General features: G+C 40.5%; 1 protein-coding gene across 1 annotated transcript in view; it reads left to right on the forward strand.

Annotated features, from left to right (window-relative positions):
* The window catches only part of FBXO38 (F-box protein 38), a 39,811-nt gene that overhangs the window by 18,846 nt on the left and 1,145 nt on the right, over positions 1-19,820 (forward strand). Inside the window, exons 15-21 of the mRNA XM_019534906.1 lie at positions 4,840-5,565; positions 10,346-10,446; positions 12,193-12,295; positions 13,752-13,918; positions 14,795-14,940; positions 15,813-15,916; positions 16,181-16,294. Coding sequence (XP_019390451.1) covers positions 4,840-5,565; positions 10,346-10,446; positions 12,193-12,295; positions 13,752-13,918; positions 14,795-14,940; positions 15,813-15,916; positions 16,181-16,294 — 1,461 coding nt within the window. The remainder of the gene's footprint in view (positions 1-4,839; positions 5,566-10,345; positions 10,447-12,192; positions 12,296-13,751; positions 13,919-14,794; positions 14,941-15,812; positions 15,917-16,180; positions 16,295-19,820) is intronic.

A 19,820-nucleotide genomic window follows, 5' to 3' on the forward strand; every position in this document is an offset into this window, starting at 1 on the left:
AACGAGAATGACAACAACAACAATCACCAAAACAACAACAATCCCAACATCCACCACAACAACCACCAACACCCAAATGATCAGAATGAGGAGAATGAGTTGAGGCAAGATGGGCAGGCTGAAGAGCAGCAGATTGCAGCTGAGGGTAACCACTGATCTTTTGTGAGCCTCCAAAAGAAATGATTTTTTTTCATTACCATATATGCACGGGACTATAGGCAGAAAGCGAATATATATTGAAACACAGCTCTTCAAGGTTCTTGTGAAATAATGTCTTTAATGCTTTGTTTTAGATCCTTTTGTATATTCCTGCATATAGTGTTTATATATAAGGTCAGAGTAGTTCTGGTTATTCATTTGAATCTTCTGGGCTTACTGGGCCAGGACTCAGTTTGTATCATGTTGTTTGTTAGCATCCCATCATGTTTACTGTATAGTAGAAGGATCAGGAAGAGTTAGGCATCTAAATATCTCTTTAAAAATCTGTCCCATCATTCTCAGCCAGATGACCTCACAACGATGCAAGAAACCTTTTGAGAGAGAAAGGAGCCATTTACATGAGCATAGAATGGGATCTGCACTGAAAGTTACACAACAAGAAGCTTCAATGTGTATCCCTAATACTCAGGGAGGAAACAAGCGGGTGGTGTTGGCGGTAGTCATAGCAGTATTTCTCTGGAATTTGAAGTGCTGTGTTCTTTGTTTTATTTCTCTTAACTCTTTCTGTTGTTTCCATCTCTTCAGCCCTAAATGATATGGAAGAAGTTCCACAAGAAGATGGAGTGGTTGCAGTGGATGTCCAGAATGAGTCCATTGCTCATAGCCAGGCAGTTATTCCTATGGATGTTGATGAGGAGCAAGCAGGTAATTCTGACTCTGGAAAGTAAACTCTTCTTTAGCATTCTTCTCACTTACAAGAGGCTTTAGGTCTGTCTATTTCTGACTCAGCTTTCTTCATTGAGGCCACACAGGATATTTGGGATGCTGCCAAGATCTAGATATGATTTAAAGCAATCTCAACAACTCCCATTTTTCTCTGTTTATTGGGTGAAGGATTATACTTAAAGACTCATGGTTCATGCTATAGTGTAATAACACTCAAATGGCTTGTATATTCTCAGCTTGCTGTGCCTTGTTTCAGGCTTTGAATTTATGGCCTCCTCCTTTCCATGATAATGTATGGACTCCCCTCCTTGATTTTGATGTAACCACAGGAGGTTGTATAAGCACTAATTTAATTTGCGGTAGTGAGTTGCATCAGGCTGCCTTGATTCTTCATTTGTTTCGTAGAATGTTGAATTGTTGATTTGCCAACAATATCAAGTAATGCATAAAAACATAGCGTCAGTTCAATTAATTGATTTCCCAAAAAAGGGGTATTTTATATCATGCCACTGTTCATTTCTTACCTTACTCATGGTGGCATCTACTACCTCGGTGTGGTTCCAGTTACTGGCACTCTTGCCAAAAAGAAGCATCAGAGTTGAACTCTGAAATGCAACCTAGGTTAATGCTCATAGCCGACACTGCAGTGTGTTGCTGAGAGGAAGATTGCTGGGAAGATTGCTGAATCACTGGGGATCTTCTCTGCTTATTTTTGGTGGTTGCCCAGGAGAAAGTTTACCAACAGCTCCAGGGATGTTTAATATCAGTTGTCCTGACCAGCATTCCCTTTCAGGAATGCAGGTTCTGATGGCTGAACACACAAGGAATTCCTAGTTAGTTCCACCATTACTGCACTTCTAATCTGTCACTGTTGTGGAGAAGACTGGTTAATATTTGAGTCTGAGAAGCATTACATGAACTGGAATTCTTAGCTGATCATCTTAATATTCCTTTTTTCTGATAAACATTATTTGATTGGTTTAGTTATATTTTCATACTGAAACTTTAATTTGGTAGCATTTGAGTTTTAATGTTGTATCCGCAAAAGGATAAGCAGAGTTTGGCTAAGATGAACCAAACCCCTCTCTTCTGGAACTTCCAAACTTGTAGAAATTCATACTATTGCTCTACTTTTGTGAATGAACTGTCAGCATTGTTCCCCGGTTTAGGGCCCAGTGGCCTTCAGCCCGTTGTAAAAGCTGGACCTATCACTGTCCATGATTCAGACAGTGAGGATGAAGAAGATAACCTGGGAACTTCAAGAGCCTGCATTACTAACAGCATTGCACAGAGTTATTCAGATGGAGAAGAGAAAGTTAGAGATCCAGTGGAAACCAGAGAGCCCTCAGGTGAAAGAATTTGTACAGTTTGTTAAAGGGGTTAATATGGGTTGGGTTACCCTAGGCAACAGTTGCAGTTTGCTAATTGGAAGGTTGAAACTTAAGAGTCCAGTTTTCTTTCTCCTGCCCTTAGGTAATGATTGGTTTTGTAGACCGTTGCAACCTAGAATGGAACAGTGGAATAAGTACCTGTGACTCTGCACTTGCACGGTCAAATTGAGAAATAGAAGTATAGCTCCATGCTTGTATGTGCATTTTCAAATGCATCCATTGCATCGCTGGTTCACAGTATCATAGAAAAGTAGGGCTGGAAGGAACCTCTTTAGGTCATCTAGTCCAATACCCTGCCTGAAGCAGTTGATGTAATTTGGGGCAGATATGCAAATGTTGTCTGCATTAACATTTTGTTAAAAGCACGTACATTCATAAACAGCTTAACATTTGCTCATAAGCTTGCATCTGCTCATTTTTTATAGCTTTCTTCTGCTCATTCTTTAGCTAGGACTATTTCAAACAGGAAGAGGAAGTAAAAATTGAATTTTATTCTATAAGTAACTGCCACATGAAATACACACAGAGTTCTAGGAGTTGCAGTAGCTAACTGAATCGGATATTAAAAGTCTAGTTTTGTGGTGAGGTATAATGACTTAGTTTTCTCCACTAGCCTTTCACTTACTCAGAGCTGAGAACTAATTAGCCTGAAATATGATGTGAGAATGAATTTGGTGGCTCCCTGTTTTATAGCTGATTATAGCTCTGATGTCATCTACCTGGATTTTAAGAAAGCCTTTGATATGATAGCTCATCCTAATCTCATAAATAAATTGAGCAGCTGTGACATAGATGATTACGTGGTCAGGTGGGTGGACAAGTCAACACTGACCTGGAAAGATGGTGGGCAGTAGAGTTCCCCAAGGTTTTGGTCCTTGGACCATTGCTGTTCAGCGCCTTCATCAGTGATTTGGATGAGGGTGTGGAAAGCATTCTGTCCAAATTCGCGGATGACACCAAATTATGGGGTAAAGTAACCACACTAGTGGACAGGGAATGAATCCAGGTGGATCTGGACAGGTTGGAGAAATGGGCAGAACAGAATAGGATGCAATTCAACAAGGACAAATGCGAAGTGCTGCACCTAGGGGGAGGGAGTCACAAACACATTTACAGGCTGGGGGATGACCCTCGCTGCAGCACTGTAGCAGAAAGGGATCTTGGAGTTGACTCCAAGATAAACATGAGTTTTCAATGTGATGAAGTGATCGGTAAAGCTAACCACACTTTTATCATGTATTAGCAGGTGCATCACAAACAGGTCCAGGGAGGTGATACTTCCCCTCTATGCAGCACTGGCGAGGCCATAGCTGGAGCACTGAGTCCAGTTTTGGGTGCCGCATTTCAAGAGGGATGTGGATAACCTTGAGAGGGTTCAGAAGAGGACCACTCATATGGTTAAGGGCCTGCAGGTAGAGCCCGATGAGGAGAGATTGAGGGACCTGAATCTCTTCAGTCTCCATAAGAGAAGGCCAGGAGGTGATCTTGTGGCCATCTACGAATTCACTGTGGGGGACAGCAAGGGATAGGGGTTCTCTGTTTATCAGGGCATCCCTTGGAGTAACTAGAAATTATGGCCAAAACTGATGGAGAGAAAAATCAGGTTAGACATCGGGAAGAACTTCTTTACAGTAAGGGTTGCCAGAATCTGGAATGGGCTTCCAAGGATGGTGGTGCTCTCCCCTACCTTGGGGGTCTTTAAGAGGAGTCTAGACATGCACCTGGCTGGGGTCATCTGACCACAGCACTCTCCTGCTTTGGGCAGAGGGTCAGACTCGATAATTTGCCAAGGTCCCTTCTGATCCTAATATCTATGAATCTCCATATCAGATCACTTGTCATTCTGGTACATGTTGGCAAGGTAGTAGTTTCAATGCAAGGGAAGCCTACAGAGTGATACAGTGCTGAGCTGAAATACCCTGAGCTAGGTTCAAGTCAGAATTGAGGTACATTTGGAAGGCTTTAAAATGATGCTGCTGGGAGTAGTTTGATTTAATAGGCTGAGCAAAGGGCTAGGACAATAATAAATTAAGTGAAGGTAGAAAGTCCTGAGTTCTGATGTCGGTTTTTACACTCCTTCTGTCTCCTTGTCTCTCTAAACTGGGAACAACATACACTCATCATTCCTTGCCTTTTGAAGTAGGGTTAATGGTGCTTGGCCTTTGAAGATTTAAAGTTCTAAGTTCTTATTTAGCCTCTTGAAAATATAGGATTAAAATATGTTCTTACATTTTGGCCTTTTTTAATTAGTTAGCTGTCCTGTGAAAGCAGTAGGTATGTGCAGCCAGTGTGTGCCTCCTGTGCTGCTGCATTTGCCTGGATGTGTGTCAGTTCAAATGAACGACTTAAGAACAGTGAAGGTATTCAGCAGCTCATAGAATTAAGTTTTAATTTCCTGTAACTTCAGAATGAGTCATAACTGCCAAACTGTAGGCTCTTGCTCCTGAACTCTAGCCTGCAGTCCATTTTAACTGGTGTCTTATGGAGAGCTGTTCTGCACTTATTGGAACTTCACACTTGGTTACTCAATTGTTCTCTCATGCTTAATTATTTTTTTTATCAGCAGTGAGTGGTAAAGGCAAGACTCCATTGAGGAAGAGATGCAGTGCCAACCAAATGGGCCAGGCAAAGCAGTTCCATGCTGAGGAGAGCAGCTGTGAGAAAGGCTGTCAAGTAACCAGTGAGCAGATTAAAGCAGATATGAAAGCAGCCAGTGACATGCCTGAGAGGAACAAAAACAAAGATTCTTACCCAGGTTGCAGTAATTCTACAGGATCCACAGGGGCCCCCAGCTCCTGCAGTGTTGCTTCTCCAAGCGTGGACTGTGCAAGGACAGCTAGTAGTCACTCTGCGGGAACCAGTCCAGCGGCCGCAGATGAATCTAGGCAGTGTGTCTGCTCCCCTTGTAAGAGTGAAGGCTCTGCTGAGAGAGACCATGAAGAGAGCTCTATGTACTCTAGGTGCTCCTGCTATAAGCACCAAGAACCACAAAGAAGGACTAACGGGTGCTCTGATGGGGAATGCCCATCCACTAGTGGGGCTTGCAGTCAAAATGGAACAAGTAACACTGGGTCAGATTTCTCACTTAGGACTCTGCCAGACTGTGGGCCTCCAGGAGAGGCAAGTGATGAGAGGACTAGTGGGAGTGTCTGTGGGCCTGCAACTGTGGAGGAGAGCACTAGCTTACAGCCACGGAGCTATGAGATGAAGTATAAAGAAGAGTATCCCCGCCGGCCTCTAACAAGAGCCAGAAGCAAACTGTCTCATGTCCCTTTGGTGTCTGAATCAGGTAGGGCCCCGCCTCCTCTGTTTATTTCAGAGTTACTCTTTCATATGGGAGCAGTAAGTATTTTTGTAACTCTTAACATTTCACATTACCCCATAAAACTTTGAGTTAAACCAGCAGGCCAGAGCAAAAGGCCATTTTGTTTTTGGCTTCATAAGTGCTTAAGTCCATCAGTCTTTCTCAATAATCATGAGTAATCTCAGTGTTATGTACAACATGTAAACAGATGTAATATTTACTACAGCTGAAGAACACTTGCAAGGTTTTGTTGGGTTTTGTTTAATTGTTCCCTAAAAAAGAAGACTTGCTTGCTTATTCGGGAGTTACTTTTCACAAGGGAAACATCAGGAATCCTGAAGTCTCAGCCAGTGGACAAAGATTAATACAATAATTGCATTAAATTATCAGCCAATAACATGAATTGTAATTATTACTCAACCTAGCATGTACAGATATGTAAGACACCTGCATAGTGAGATCGCTTACTTAGGTGTGTGCAGCTTGACTAATGGATTTGTTGTAAAATGTTTTTTTCACAAAACATTTTGTACAGTACCTAGAATGAAAAGAGAAGCGATAGGAAAAAATCTGAAATTTAGAATGGAAGGAGGGAATTTGTTGGTATCTCCTACTTCATTATACAAGGTTTCAGCGTCCAAGTAGCTGTAGATTCCGCATTGGCTAGGCTGGTACTTGAAAATACTTTTTCCAGATACCTAGAATTCCTGCCTTGGGACATCAGGTAAAATGGAACAGCAAATAAAGGTGAAATTATAGAATCATAGCAGAGAGAGGAAATATCAAGTCATTGAATCGCTATTTCTGCTCATAAAGAATGATTGATTCCAACACTGCTTTTGCTAGTGTTGATCCAGTTAATGTCCCAAATACTGACAAAGCTTAAATCACTTATCCTAGGGTGCCTTTTCATGGTTAGATGTATCTCAGGGTCAAGAAGTTATGCTGGTGCTCACTTTGAATTTTCTATTTACTAATTCTGTTAAAACCTGTGCATTATTACTTCCATATTATACTAGGATATCTTCCCAAAAATAGTGTTGCCTGTTAAGCTTGGTTCTTGAACAAAATATCAATTTCTTTAATTAAGCTAAGTGTCTTCATATTTCATATTCAGCAGATAACCTGATTGCCTGCAGAAGTCAGAAGTTAGTATCCCAAGTGCCTGCATGCGTGCACTTACAATCTCTGCAGTGTTTTTTCTGTATTACCAGGTATCAGCTGATGCTAGAGGCAGAATCTCAGGCTTGATGTATCCGTTTAGTTTTGTAGGGCTATGCCTGGATATTCCTTCTTTTTTGGCCATTATAATCTTTTTTTTTTTCCTATCAGACTGGAACAAAACATTCATTTACGTTTACTGTAAATTTGGCTTTTTCTTTACAAAACTAAGGACATTTTTCCCACACTTGGTTTGAATAAATGTTTTGCATTTCATGCTTTATTGTTTGTGGCTTATGTTCTGGATAAAAGTGAAAATAGTGGTTTTTAGCTTCCATAACTTATTTGCGATAGTGAAACTTCTGTAGGTATTTGTCTTGAGTAATTGTTTAACCTTGTCTCCAGCATCTGAATATTAACTTGTTTCTTTGCTTAATATGGCTGATGAAAGAGTGAAATAATTACTGATACCATAGACAAGCCTGCAAAAGGGGGAAAAGTATATTGAAATATACAATACTCATTACACTGAGAACCTTAAGTAAAAGTGGTTTTGTCATTTAATAAGCATCTTATTGAAACCTGCCTTGGGATTCATTTTTTAATTGCATTTCACAGTTAAATTCACATTAAGTCCTCTAAAAAGATTATTTCCTTGCCTGGGTTGTATATCATGTATAAGTCAGCCTGTGTGATGTTTTCTTATGTTGCAACTAAGTGACCGTTTCACTGTGCTTATGGGATCTGTGAAACAGTCAGGAAATGCTGCCAAATGATGATACATGAGTTGCCTGCTCGATATAGGGTAATATAAACTTCTGATTGAATAATAATTACAATTTCATACGGCATATTCCAAGCTAGGAGTCCTCTAAATGATGCCCATAAATACTGCAGTTTGTAACCTGAGCCCTAGGTGTCTCAGTTAAAAGTGGAATGATGGTTGCAATTAAGAGGCCGTTTTACATGACTGTTTTCTGGAGGTAGAGTCACTAAATAGTTTGTGTGTTTAATTTTCTTTTCTGTTCTTAGCAGTGGTATATCTTGCCTTGAAATAATGTCAGTGTATAACATCATGCCCTCAGGCTTACAGTGCTAGCATCTTGAGAACTTTTGTAACAATGCCAAACCTGACAAAGGTGAATGAAGAAATGGCATGTCACAAAAGCCTAAAGAAAGGGTAATTTGAAAAGCAGCACTCAGCAGTAGGTTATGCAATTTTAAGAACACTGTCATGATTAGTCGGCTAAAAATTTTTTTCTTGTTATGTCACACCTCTGCTCAGTTTCCTGAAAATAACTTCAAGTTTTTGTTGGTTTGTAGCAGAAGCAGGCAATAGAGTTCTGGGTATATGTGTAATTTTATTTATATATCTCTAATTCCGTTTTCCCTACAGTAATAAGGGAGTGCACAAATTATCATCTCCCTGCCCTGGATTTCAGAAGCCATCAGCTGTTCTTCTGTATCCTGTCCCCCTCCATTCTTACTAGTTCTGTTTCTGTGTACTGGCTGTCCAGTGAAATTTACCCATGTCCCATTTTCCTGAACACTTAGGAATTGCCAGACTGGATCAAACCCAGGGTCCATCTAGTCTCCGACAGTGGCCAGCACCAGATGCTTCAGAAGAAGATGTAAGAACCATGTAGCAGCAAATGTGGGATAAACTTTCCTTTCCCCTTTGCTCTCTTGTGCTCCTCCCCTTCCCCACCCCATAACACAGTCTCATTTTGAGTTTGAGTATTGCTAAAGATTGGCTTTAGCCCTGAAGCACGAGGTTTCGTGTCCTTTTGAAATTTAACTTCTAACTATAACAAAAAATATTCATGTTATCCACGTAAGAGTATAATCTTGCTTAGTACTTGGCTGTCACATCATCTTGTGGTAACAGATTCTACAGATGTATTTTAAGGAAAAGTATTTCCTTTTTAGAGTTGACTTTACTACACTTTAACTTCACTGAAGGTCCATTTATTCCTGTAAGAGAAAAGCAGAAGCTCCCAATCTACCATGGCTTTATTATTTGTTGTTTTATATATTTTCTTATGTCCCCTCTTATTTGTTTCTTTTCTGAGTAATAAAACCTAGTCTTTCTTTGTATGAGTTTGTTTTTCCCTATGAGGATGATCAATTCTTGTAATACTTCTCCTTATTATTCTACACTATCCTTTTTCAGACTACTCCTGTAAATATCACCATTTTTATCTAAAGGAATAAATAAAGTACTAAGTTAAGTACACTAAGCTTGAGTATTTCTGTGAGTAAAACAGCGCTTAGTCTCCTTACCTTGACTGTGTTCCTCTTTAAACTCCCATCCATTTAACAGAAAGGCTAAGTACATACGGTCAAACTCTGATGCTGAGTTGATTCAGTCTTCACAGGTTAATCTAAGCTGTGTAGATTGAACCAATAAGTGAACAGATATTCACTTTTGATTTCAGAAATGCAACCACATTCCTGCAGTTGTCCAGGCCAGGAGCTGGGAGGCATTGGAACGCTCCTCCCTGCTTAGCTGGAACAGACAGCTTACGGCAAGGCTAGCCCTCCCACTATGGGAGGCGGGTATTTACAGGGGAGGTGCAAAGCATCCTGGGATGCTGGGATTGAGCGTTAACTTGAATTTGGAGGGGATCTGGAACAGTTCAATACACTGATTTAACCTAAATCAGTTAAGTCTGAAACTACGTCCATCCAGGTTTATCTCAAACCAGTTTCAGACGTTTTGGAAGCAGTTTGTGTGCACTGAACTTCTATTCTGTTACAGATTGGAACTGGTTTCTGATCACTTACACTGGTTAATGTGTAATTTCTCTCCCTAGTCAAAGGGTGTTTCTTTTAATTGAAATATTGACCTACTGTACTTGCAGAGGGCATTGAAATTTAATACATATTTTATAAATGTAATTTTTGCGTAAGTAGAAGGATATGACTACTGCAGAAAAAGTGGTGAGGATGCTGTTTGTTATTATTTCCATGTAGAATCTTGTGTTTTTAAAATGCAAATAAAGCAACCTTCCACATTTGATGTCAGGGCTTCTTCTGAAATACAGATCACTGAAACTTAATGAAACTTAATGCAAGGAGCTTCTGGGCACCGTCTGCCTTGCAGTATAAGGGAAAATGGAGAAATCTGTAGTGCAAATTAAAAATGAGGCAAACGAGATTTACAAACAAGATAAGTCTATTTAAAATGGCTAATGATTTAAAAGCCTAATAAGGTTAATTTATTATTGAGAAAATAACTCTTCATGGAATGGCATATTGTCTGGTGGTTAGAACTTGCTTCTTTTTCCCTGTCCCTTACAGTCTCTCGCTGTGGGACAGTGGACAAGTGATTGTGTCCTCACCTGTACATTCAGTTTAGATGGATTGAATTTGGAGTTCGAATGGATTTGGGCAATAAACCTAAAAATGCTTTTGGTGCAGTTGAAGGGTGTGGTTATAGTCAAAAAGTCAGCTCAGTCACTGACTCGATCCAGTGGTTATTTTGGAAAACCTTGAGCATTAGGATACTGTTGAAGGTGTTCATATAGGAAATGTTATTGCTTTTCACTTGGTTTGTAAACACAGGAGAGGCTTGCTTTAACTTTTTTATTTTTCTCCCCAGAGGTAGCCAAGCCAAAGTCTCGACAAACAGCAAAGCGAAAAAGGACAGCAGACAAGTCAACAAGCACTAGCGATCCTGTTATTGAGGATGACCATGTTCAAGTGAGACTTCTTTCTACACCTGCTATAGGGTTTTCCAGGCAGGGAAAAAGTATTAATATTGACACTACAGGCTTGTCTTGGCTACAGAGTCAAACAGACTTGTAAATAGTTTGGGCCCTAACTCAGATCCTTTCCACATCAAAATTAGTCCCAGTTGAGTGCTACCGGCTCTTGAATGACTTTCCACACACAGTGCTCCCAGTTCTTCCTGCATGCTTGTGTAGGACAGACATACCTGCCCACAGCTAACTGGGAAAGAATTCATAGGGCAGCGCAAGTTATTCCAGCTCTAAGGAATATGTGGTGTGTCCTCAGAGATAACTGAGTGCAGTGCCAATGGAGACTCAGCAGCTTCAGCTAATTTTGCCATAAGGTGATTTCCTTTCAAGCTAGGATAACTCAAGAGCGGTAAATTGCTCTTAAAGTGCTCATTGGTTTTTTGGTCTGTTTTATAATTAGAAGTTCTGTAAGGAGTATAGGAGATCTATTTATCAAAGTGTGACTAGCCTCTCTTAAAATTGCTCTATTTGAAAGTGACACTGCCAAATTTAAAAAAAGAGTATTACAATGAGTAGATACAAGTAACATATATTGCTGAACAGTTTTAAAACATGCTTTTCCTTCTCTGAGTGTGCTTTTAATAGCATTTGCAAATAATCGGTTCCCCCATGGCTTAATTGTTCTGTTTCTTTTTGTGCTAATAGTACAGTCACAAAATTTGCTGGATCTTTTTTGAAAACCTAATTATGAAAATGCAAATTGAATTTCTTTCCCCATTTCCTATTGCTAGTGCTTTTGCCCTATCTTTGTAATCTCTGAAATTATTTTTCCTCTGTATCTGCTTACTTTTATTTCCCTGACAGTGGTATCAGAAATAAGAGACTGAATGAGCTGTAAAGATTAAATTCCCTCTTCACTAAATAAAATTTCCTGTTTTGAGCCCCACTGATGAAATGCAGCATGTATAGGAGGTTCACATTGATTCTTCATGCTGTAACTGTTTTGCATTTAAACAAAAGATCAGTGTAATTGTCAACCCTCAAAAGCTTTCATGGACCACTCTACAACCTTTCCGTCCAATTCTGAATTGTGAGAAGTGGGAGGGTCGGTGGCCATAGGAGCTTCTGACTTGAGAGTATTTTTGTATTGAATCAATTACAGTTTATGGGAAGTATGTTTTGGGCCATAACCATGGGTCTAAAAATGCAAGTTAGTTTTAATTCATATTTTATGCCAGTGCTGATCAGCAACACAAGTCCTGCTTTTTCCTTTTTAGGGATATCTCAATTACCTCCATCACCTGTTCCAGGCCAGTGCCATTATTTACATTGGATAATATCCCAAATTGAATTATTTCCTAGAAGAGTGTTTCTCAATCCATGGGTTGTGACTCAAAAGTGGGTTGCAAGAATATGTGAAAGAGTTGTGAACAATCTTTAAAAATGGATACTCCTTTAAAGGAGTTCCAGCCTGCAAGGGGCTGCTTGCGGGGGGACATTCCCCACAGACAGACACCCCCCCGCCCCATACTGTGGAGGCCTGGAGGTTGGGAGTGAGGGTCACTAGTTTGGGACTTGCCACTGATGTTTACAGATGGGTCCTGGTACACAAAAGCTTCAGAACCACTGTCCTAGAACATTTCTTACAGAATGGCCATTGCTGTTCTTGGCATTTTTCTCTTTAATCTTTTAAATTAATTTTGTATTCATCCTATCATGCAGATTTTTATTCTTAAATCATTGCTAGGTGCTGACTTTAAAATCCAAAAACCTTGTTGGGATCACATTGACCAATTGTGGAATAACAGACCTGGTGCTGAAAGACTGCCCCAAAATGATGTTCATCCATGGTATGTAGTTAATGTTGTCAAGGCACTCATCGAGTCTCTCTCTCTCTCGCTCTATTTCCCCAAGAACATATACTCTCTCCTCTGTCTACTCAGATTATATGTGTGTCACATTAAACATTCTGTAAGGCGATTGGGCCACTGCTCATTCCATTTTCATCAGTCTTTTAGGTAAATATTAGATTCAGTACTTGATAGATTAAGTAACTGAAGGATATATAATGAAGTAAATCAGGGCTTCTCCATTTCAGTTTCTTAATTCTCTAGCTCACTGATTCTCAGCCAGAGTGATGCCAGATCCTTTGGATACCAAGAGGTGTGAAGAGATAAGCACAGTCTCAAGCTTGTGTCCTTGCCTAGCCTATCTCCCACTCCCTTTGCCCCCCACTGCTCTGCTACTCTGCAAAGATGTAAGCACTGTAATATATAAATTATTTTTTAAAAATTGGATCCCACTCGATTCACAGAAGCTATGGAGGAGTGCCTCAAGTCCAGTGAAGGATGCCTTGAGTCCAAAAAAGGTTGAGAACCACTACTCAAGCTATAACAGATTTAGTAAAGGTTAATGTCTAAAAAGTAAGGAATGCAATATCACATGACAGCCATCTAGCAAGTAAAGTTTTGCTTGGAATAACTGTAATAGCTGGAAGTCGATAAAATTAGTTGAAATGCCTTGTTTTTCCCTGTCACTTGTCTCTCTGTTCACAGAACTCCCAGTTATTTAACTGACACAATTGTGTTTTCCTTCTTGAAAGCCTAATATTCAAGACAGATTTATATCATATAATGTCACTTTGTGCATGTTACTTTAGTGCAAGCGATATCGTAGCTGTGATGATCCAGAAATTGTGGGAAGCCAGGATTTCTTAGGGTGATACCTTTTTACTGGACCAACTATAGTTGGGATAAAAATATCACCCAGCGAAATCTTGCCTCTTGTACATTTTCATGTTCTAATCTGCATGCATGTTTCCACCTAAAACAACAGGTCATTTACTCTGTTCACATCACCATCTGCACTAGCAGTGCCTCCCTTGCTCAAACTGATTAATTTCTCTGTGCAATAAGAAGAAACTGGAATTCGATTGCATAGATTAAGTTTAATCCACAGAGCTGTTTAGAGCACATGTTTGTGTTAACTAATCAGCTAAGTACAAGTGTTTCTAGACATGATAGGAGGAAGTGGATTATATCTGCATAGCTCTTTACCAATAAACATATTCCATTTTCACAGGTAGGTTGTTCTATAGAAGAAAATTTAAAAAACACATTAAATTTTTTATTTAAGCTATCAGCTGTATAAACACAATTCAGTAACTGTCCTTTATATAAATATTAGTTGCTTGTGTACTAAGTAGTCTGCTTTGCAAAACATTGAAAGAACATTCAGATCTAGTCTATTGCATGTTGTTTTGAATTTATTGTTGCTTTCAAAGCTTTGTTTGTTTGTAATTTATAGCTACAAGATGTCGTGTACTAAAGCACCTAAAAGTAGAGAACGCACCAATTGTCAATCGATTTGACTATGCTCAGTGTAAGAAGTTAAACATGGATCAGGTACTAGATCAAATACTGAGGATGCCGCCAGAGAGAAACCGGATCATTTACCTTCGTCCAATGCAGCAGGTACCCAGCCAGTTTTCAGTTAACTAGTGAAGAATTTGAAGCTCTGGTTACTTACTTTTTTTTTTCCACCTCTGCTCACTTCATTTTTATTTTTCACTCACTTCTCTTTTTGTTTTCTGGAAGAGAAATATGGTAGTCTAAGAGATTCATTTTCTTGAGACCAGACTATATTACCATCAGCTTCCTTCCTGCTTACTGCTTTCAGCACAGGTTTGAAACTTCATTACTCTTTTTAAATCTTGAATTTGTTACAGTCCCTTACTAGCTCCAAAGATGAAGTTCACTGCATTAAAAACACTGTAAAAAAGTCGGTGCTGAGCCATGTAACTAGTGGTTCATAGTATGCCATAAGAACAATTATTAGTATGCATGTAACTACACAGTCATTTACAGGCAAAAACAGTTGATGGTCTTTCTGAGTCAAGGTGGCTAAATAGGGGAATATTAGTTAACCTGTTGACCAGAAAGCTAGACCTCTACCTATAGTCCTATTCTTTGCTTGTAGTAGGCCCCGTGGCCTTATAAGGACAGAGAGAAGTCTCTGTTTAAAAATTAAGAACCATGGACACTGTGTGGAAAAATGAATGCAGATTAGGTCACACTTAATTTAAATTGGTGGCGCTTAGTTTACTGCATGTTACTTCAGCAAACTTGTTCGTTTTCCTTAAAAAGTGGACAGTCTGAGGTAAGACTGATAAGAGTTGTCAGGAAAGTCCTAGCTTGCTCTGCCTGTGCTTTGCTTACTTTCAATTTTTTCTCATTGCAATTTGTATTTATCAGTGTCCTTCCCCCCAAGATGAGGTATGTGTCAGGTATGTACTGCTAACTAGAAACATACTTCTGCATGGTTGTAAGATATCATCTATATTTTCACAGGTTGACACGCTGACTCTGGAGCAAAAGATATTTAGCGGTCCTTACCCATATCATATCTGCATAATTCATGAATTTAGTAACCCTCCCAATGTGCGCAATAAGGTGCGCATTCGCAGCTGGATGGATACAATAGCAAACATTAACCAGTGAGTACTGCCTCTCAATAGATGTACGTCAGAGATGCTGCGTCAGTAGGTTATAGGCTAATATAGACTCAGTGTATCATTAGCCAGACAAAGAAGAATGCCTTGGCCTGCTGGTTCCCAGAGATAATGTCTAAATGAGAGGATGGGGTGAATGAAAATGTTGATTAGAGCTTCGTACATTTGGCTGGTTCCCAAGTGAAGGACAGCTCAATATTCTGCAGCCCTGACCCAAAACCATGCTAGCACTGTTGTAAACTGTAGTTTCTTGGAGCTTTGCCATAGAATGCTGTAGTATTTTTTTGCTGAGAGGGGCCTGAAGAATTTCTTCCAAACTTGGCACTCTGATAAGGTTATTTAAAAGACAGAGAGAGAGACTTAGTGACTCCAGGAGAAAGAACATTGGCTTTTCAACAAAATAGAAATGATGTGTTGCTTTCAATGTGATTGCTGTTCTGCAATATTCCCCCACAGCAGGAAATTGTATCCAGCAGCCCCTGACTAACCATTTCAGAAGAGGCTTTTCTTTCTTCTTTTATTTCTTAGCGCGGATGAAGGAAGTAAGGAAACTAGCTACCTTGTTTATTTTTGGAGACTTTATTTAGCTGTAGCTCTAAGGAATTCCTTACAAGTGGAAGGCATCATAGATGATTGTTTTATATACAGCACAGACATAGACAATAAAACTGTATTTTTCTCTAGCCCTATATGGGGTTGTACTTGAACAAAGGCATTTCACACTGGATCAGATATGCAAGTCCTTCAGGATTTAGCCCTTTTAAAGCAAAGGTTGTACAGTGGCAATTACCACTGTGCCTCTCATTTTTCTATAATTTCCCATCAGTGCCATCTGTAATTCTGTTTCTTGTCTCTAGAGAGCTTATTAAGTATGAGTTCTTCCCTGAAGCAACACGAACTGATGAAGACATCAAGAAATACACAAAGTACCCTTGGGGGCGTGATATTTACACTCTAGAAGGTGAGTCTTTTACAGGGCTGGAGGCTAATTCTCTGGCCTTTGCTATGGTAAATGAACTTTTTTTTCCAAATTACAAGAACAATGGCTAAAAATGACCTTGGATGAAAAGGGGGTTAGGCAGGTGTGGATTTCATGACATGGAAGTTGAGGAAGATCTTTGCCTGTTCCAGGTCTATCTAACAACATTAGACTCTTCCAGTTGAGAATGAAGGTTTGGCATTGGAAGTGCAGTACCATCATCCCAACTGTTTTTGTTGTTTTTAGGCATTGTGGATGGAGCCCCTTACTCCATGATTACTGATTTTCCATGGCTGAGGTCACTCCGAACAGCAGAGCCAAACAGCTATGCTAGATACGATTTTGAGGATGATGAGAGAAGTGAGTAACCAGCTTTAACATGTTGTTTGTCTCAGGTTGGGCCATTTTCAAATTCTTATGTCAGACGTAAAAAACCTTCTGGAAATGATACAGTACTCCTGAGGGAGACAACAAAGGCAGGGTGGACAAAGCTTGCTACTGAGCTCAAACACAAGGGACCCTCCTTGCATCACAGGTACTTCCTGACAGCTGGTTCTGCCATTGGACATAGTCACAGGTGTGTAAATGACCCAGAGTAGGAGCCAAAATCTGGTTCTCAACCTAAAATCAGGACTATTAGTCAAGGGAGGGAAAGTTAAAACCCTGTTTTTAAGTTTAAAACAAGAAAAAAGGAAGTTGCTTTAACCAAATAACATGGACAAGTAGGAAAGGAAAAATAAGTTTGTTTTAGTGACTGGGAGTGCATTTTAAACCTAATTTTCTTCTGTAACAGCATCACAAGCCTTGGGAATAGGAGACAGCAGTAGCTATAATATATCTGCATTTCAGTAAGGCTTTGACACTGTCTTACCCAATATCCTTTTACGCAAACATGGGGAAAAGGTTGTAAAAGAAACTATTGCAATGTGGGTGCTCAATTGATTCAAAAACAATACTCCACAAATAGCTCACTCTCAGATTGGAAGGCGATATCAAGTTGGGTTTTAGGGTTTGTCCAGGTCTTATACTAGTCAATATTTCTATTAATAATTTGGATGATGAAACTCAGAGTCATTTACATATTAAACTTGCTGATGATACAAAGTCAGGAAGAATTGCCAGCACTTTGAAGAACGGGATTAGCATTAAGTATGTATTAACAAATTAGAGAAATGGTTTGAAATAAGTATTTCACTTGTGAAACACTGCAGTTGGTTAGGAATAATCAGCTGTACCAATACAACATGGTGAGTGACTGGGTAAGCAATTATTCTGTAATGAAGGATTTGGAATTATAGTAGATCAAGAGCTAACATTTTTTAACATACTGTTATGAAAAAGTCAGTTCCACTGGTTGTATAAACAGGGTATCGGATCAAGAAATACAGTAGTCCTTTCACTTTTTACTTAAAGTTGGGTGAGCAAAATATAGCCTGCGGGCCAAATCTGGCCCACCAAAGAATTTTATGCAGTCCATGGTGGGTCCCTTAACCCTGCCTAGCCCAAGCTTGGCGGGTAGCCTAGGTCACGACATGCGCTGTTGGGTGCACTATGGGTCTTGGACAGTGTAGTAGCCTGACTCAGCTTTCCAGCGGCAGTGGCTGTTTCCAGCTGCCACTGCTAGTGTTTCTGTCAGCTAGACCTGGTCCCACTGCTCAGGCACCCTAGCCTATTCACCTTTCACCCATCACAGGGGTGAGCTGGACAGAATAGGTGAGTGAGGTCTCCATGGAGACCAGTCCTGGACTCCCGTGGTCAGGGCACGCTCTGGAGGGCAGATGGCATAGGACTGTGGGCAGATGGGGAGCAGTGTCCGGGAGTGGAATGGGTGGTTGCGGCCAGGGCTAGGATTGCAGGGCGGTGACAACGTAGGTCCAAGACCAGAGTAGAGCCACGATCTACTCCCCACAGGGTTGATCATGACCAGCCTAACCCAGGCAGGGGGCAGAGTGCACACTTGTGACCTGGCCCTTGCTGCTTCCACCCCAACACAGATGCATATAGGCAGCCCCAGTACAATGCAGCTGTGGAGGAGCACAGCCTAGTAGCGTGGGGCAGTCTAATCTGGTCATAATCCTTCAGGGCTGCTTCACACTGCCAGACATGTGCCACTGCAGCTGCGCTGTATTGGGAAAGGGGCAGTAGGAGCCAGGTTATAGTGTGGGCTCTGGCGCACTCCCAGGTCAGGCTGGTCACAATCCATCCTGCAGGGAGTGGATCATGGTACTCCCCTGGCCCACACTGTTACTGTCCTGCGATCCTGGACCTAACCCTGCCTGCCTGTCCTGCTCCCAGATGCCGCTCTGCCCACTTGCAGCCCCATCCTATCTGCCCAGCTGAGCACACCCTGCCTGTGGGGGTCCTGGGCTGGTCTCCATGAAGACCTAGCCCATCTGTTCCAGCTGGTGCCCCAGACCAGTCTAGTAATCTACCACTAAAGGAGTTTTGGTGAGCTGTTGTGGGCTGGGCATGAGGGGGAGGAGAGTGCTGACTCAGCCTGCAACTGCTCACCAAAACTCCAGACATGACCCTTCAGCCCAAATAATTTCCCACCCCTGTGTTAATACTTCACATTGAATATTATGTCCAGCTTTGGGCAATGTGCTTAGAGCTAAGGGCTAATTGGTAAGAGTCCAGCGGACAGAAACACAAGTGATCAGAAGTTCATATCACATGAGCTCTGATGAAGATAGAAAGAATTGTATTTGTTTAGAGAAAATAAGAGAGGATACAGCAGTCTTCAAACATGGAATTGGGTTACTTCTAAAGAGTATTATTGTAAATTGTTTAAAATGTGTACTGGGAGTTAGGACAAGAAGTAAAAGGCTTACATTGCAAAAGGGAGGTTTAGGTTGGCTATTAGGAAAAACTTTTCAACTAAGGATTGTTATACACCAACATAAAATACTTAAGGTTTTTGTGGAATCTGCATAACTGGAGGTTTTTAAAAGCAGGGTAAACACACAGCTATCAGGAATAGATTGGCTATAGTAGATCCTGTTCTGGGTCAGGGTGCTGGACTAATGACCTCTTAAGGTTCCATCCATCCATCCTTATCGTCTGTGATTCTGTTATTGCTGACAGCCAATTTATTCCATGGTATGGCTACAAGTCTGAGTTCTCTGATGCCATTTCACCAGCACTGGTGAGGCTTCAGTTGGGAGTGAAATGCGTCAATTTTTGGATACTGTATTTTAAAAGGCACGGAAACAAACTGGAGATCATCCATAGGAGAACAAAAATGATAAGATATTTGGAAAACATAAACTATGGGGGGAAAATGGAAACAAAGGGGTTTGTTTCCCATAGAAAAGATTGGGAGTACATAAGATTTTAAATAAGAATTGACAGTGTCAGAATCATTCCAACCTGTTGTGGTCTCTCTGAGTTCTTTGCAACAGAAGCATTGCTCTCTCATTTCTTCCATAGCAAAAGAAATGAGCAAAAGCTACGAGCTGGCATTTTCCCGTGGGTGCCCTGAGTCTGAGACTGAGAACCACTGGTCTAGAGAAACAAATTCTGCCTCAGAGTAGGGGAATGGGTTGGATGATCTGCGATCCCTTCCAGCTATGCCTTTCCATAAGTTACATGGTGAATCTTCCTAATATTTTTAAGTACAGTCTGAATGATGAAAGTACTGTTTTTAACTGACTAATGAGACTTTTAAGATACAGTTGTAAATCCAGGAGAAATACAAAGTTTAGCCTGCAGCTTCCTCCTCAATTTGCCTAGGATATTTTCAGTATGGTGATTGAAAATAGGGGCTAACAGGCTATGAATGACAACACTGGAGCACATTAGGACAGAGTTTTTATAATTGTTTTTTTGCTTTGATTGTTATAATGTTTTTTCCACTTACTATACTTGAGTCTTAGAACTATTGAAA

This window comes from Crocodylus porosus, unplaced genomic scaffold (genome assembly GCF_001723895.1).
Source record: "Crocodylus porosus isolate Cpor-Errol unplaced genomic scaffold, CroPor_comp1, whole genome shotgun sequence".
NCBI classification, from domain to species: Eukaryota; Metazoa; Chordata; order Crocodylia; family Crocodylidae; genus Crocodylus; species Crocodylus porosus.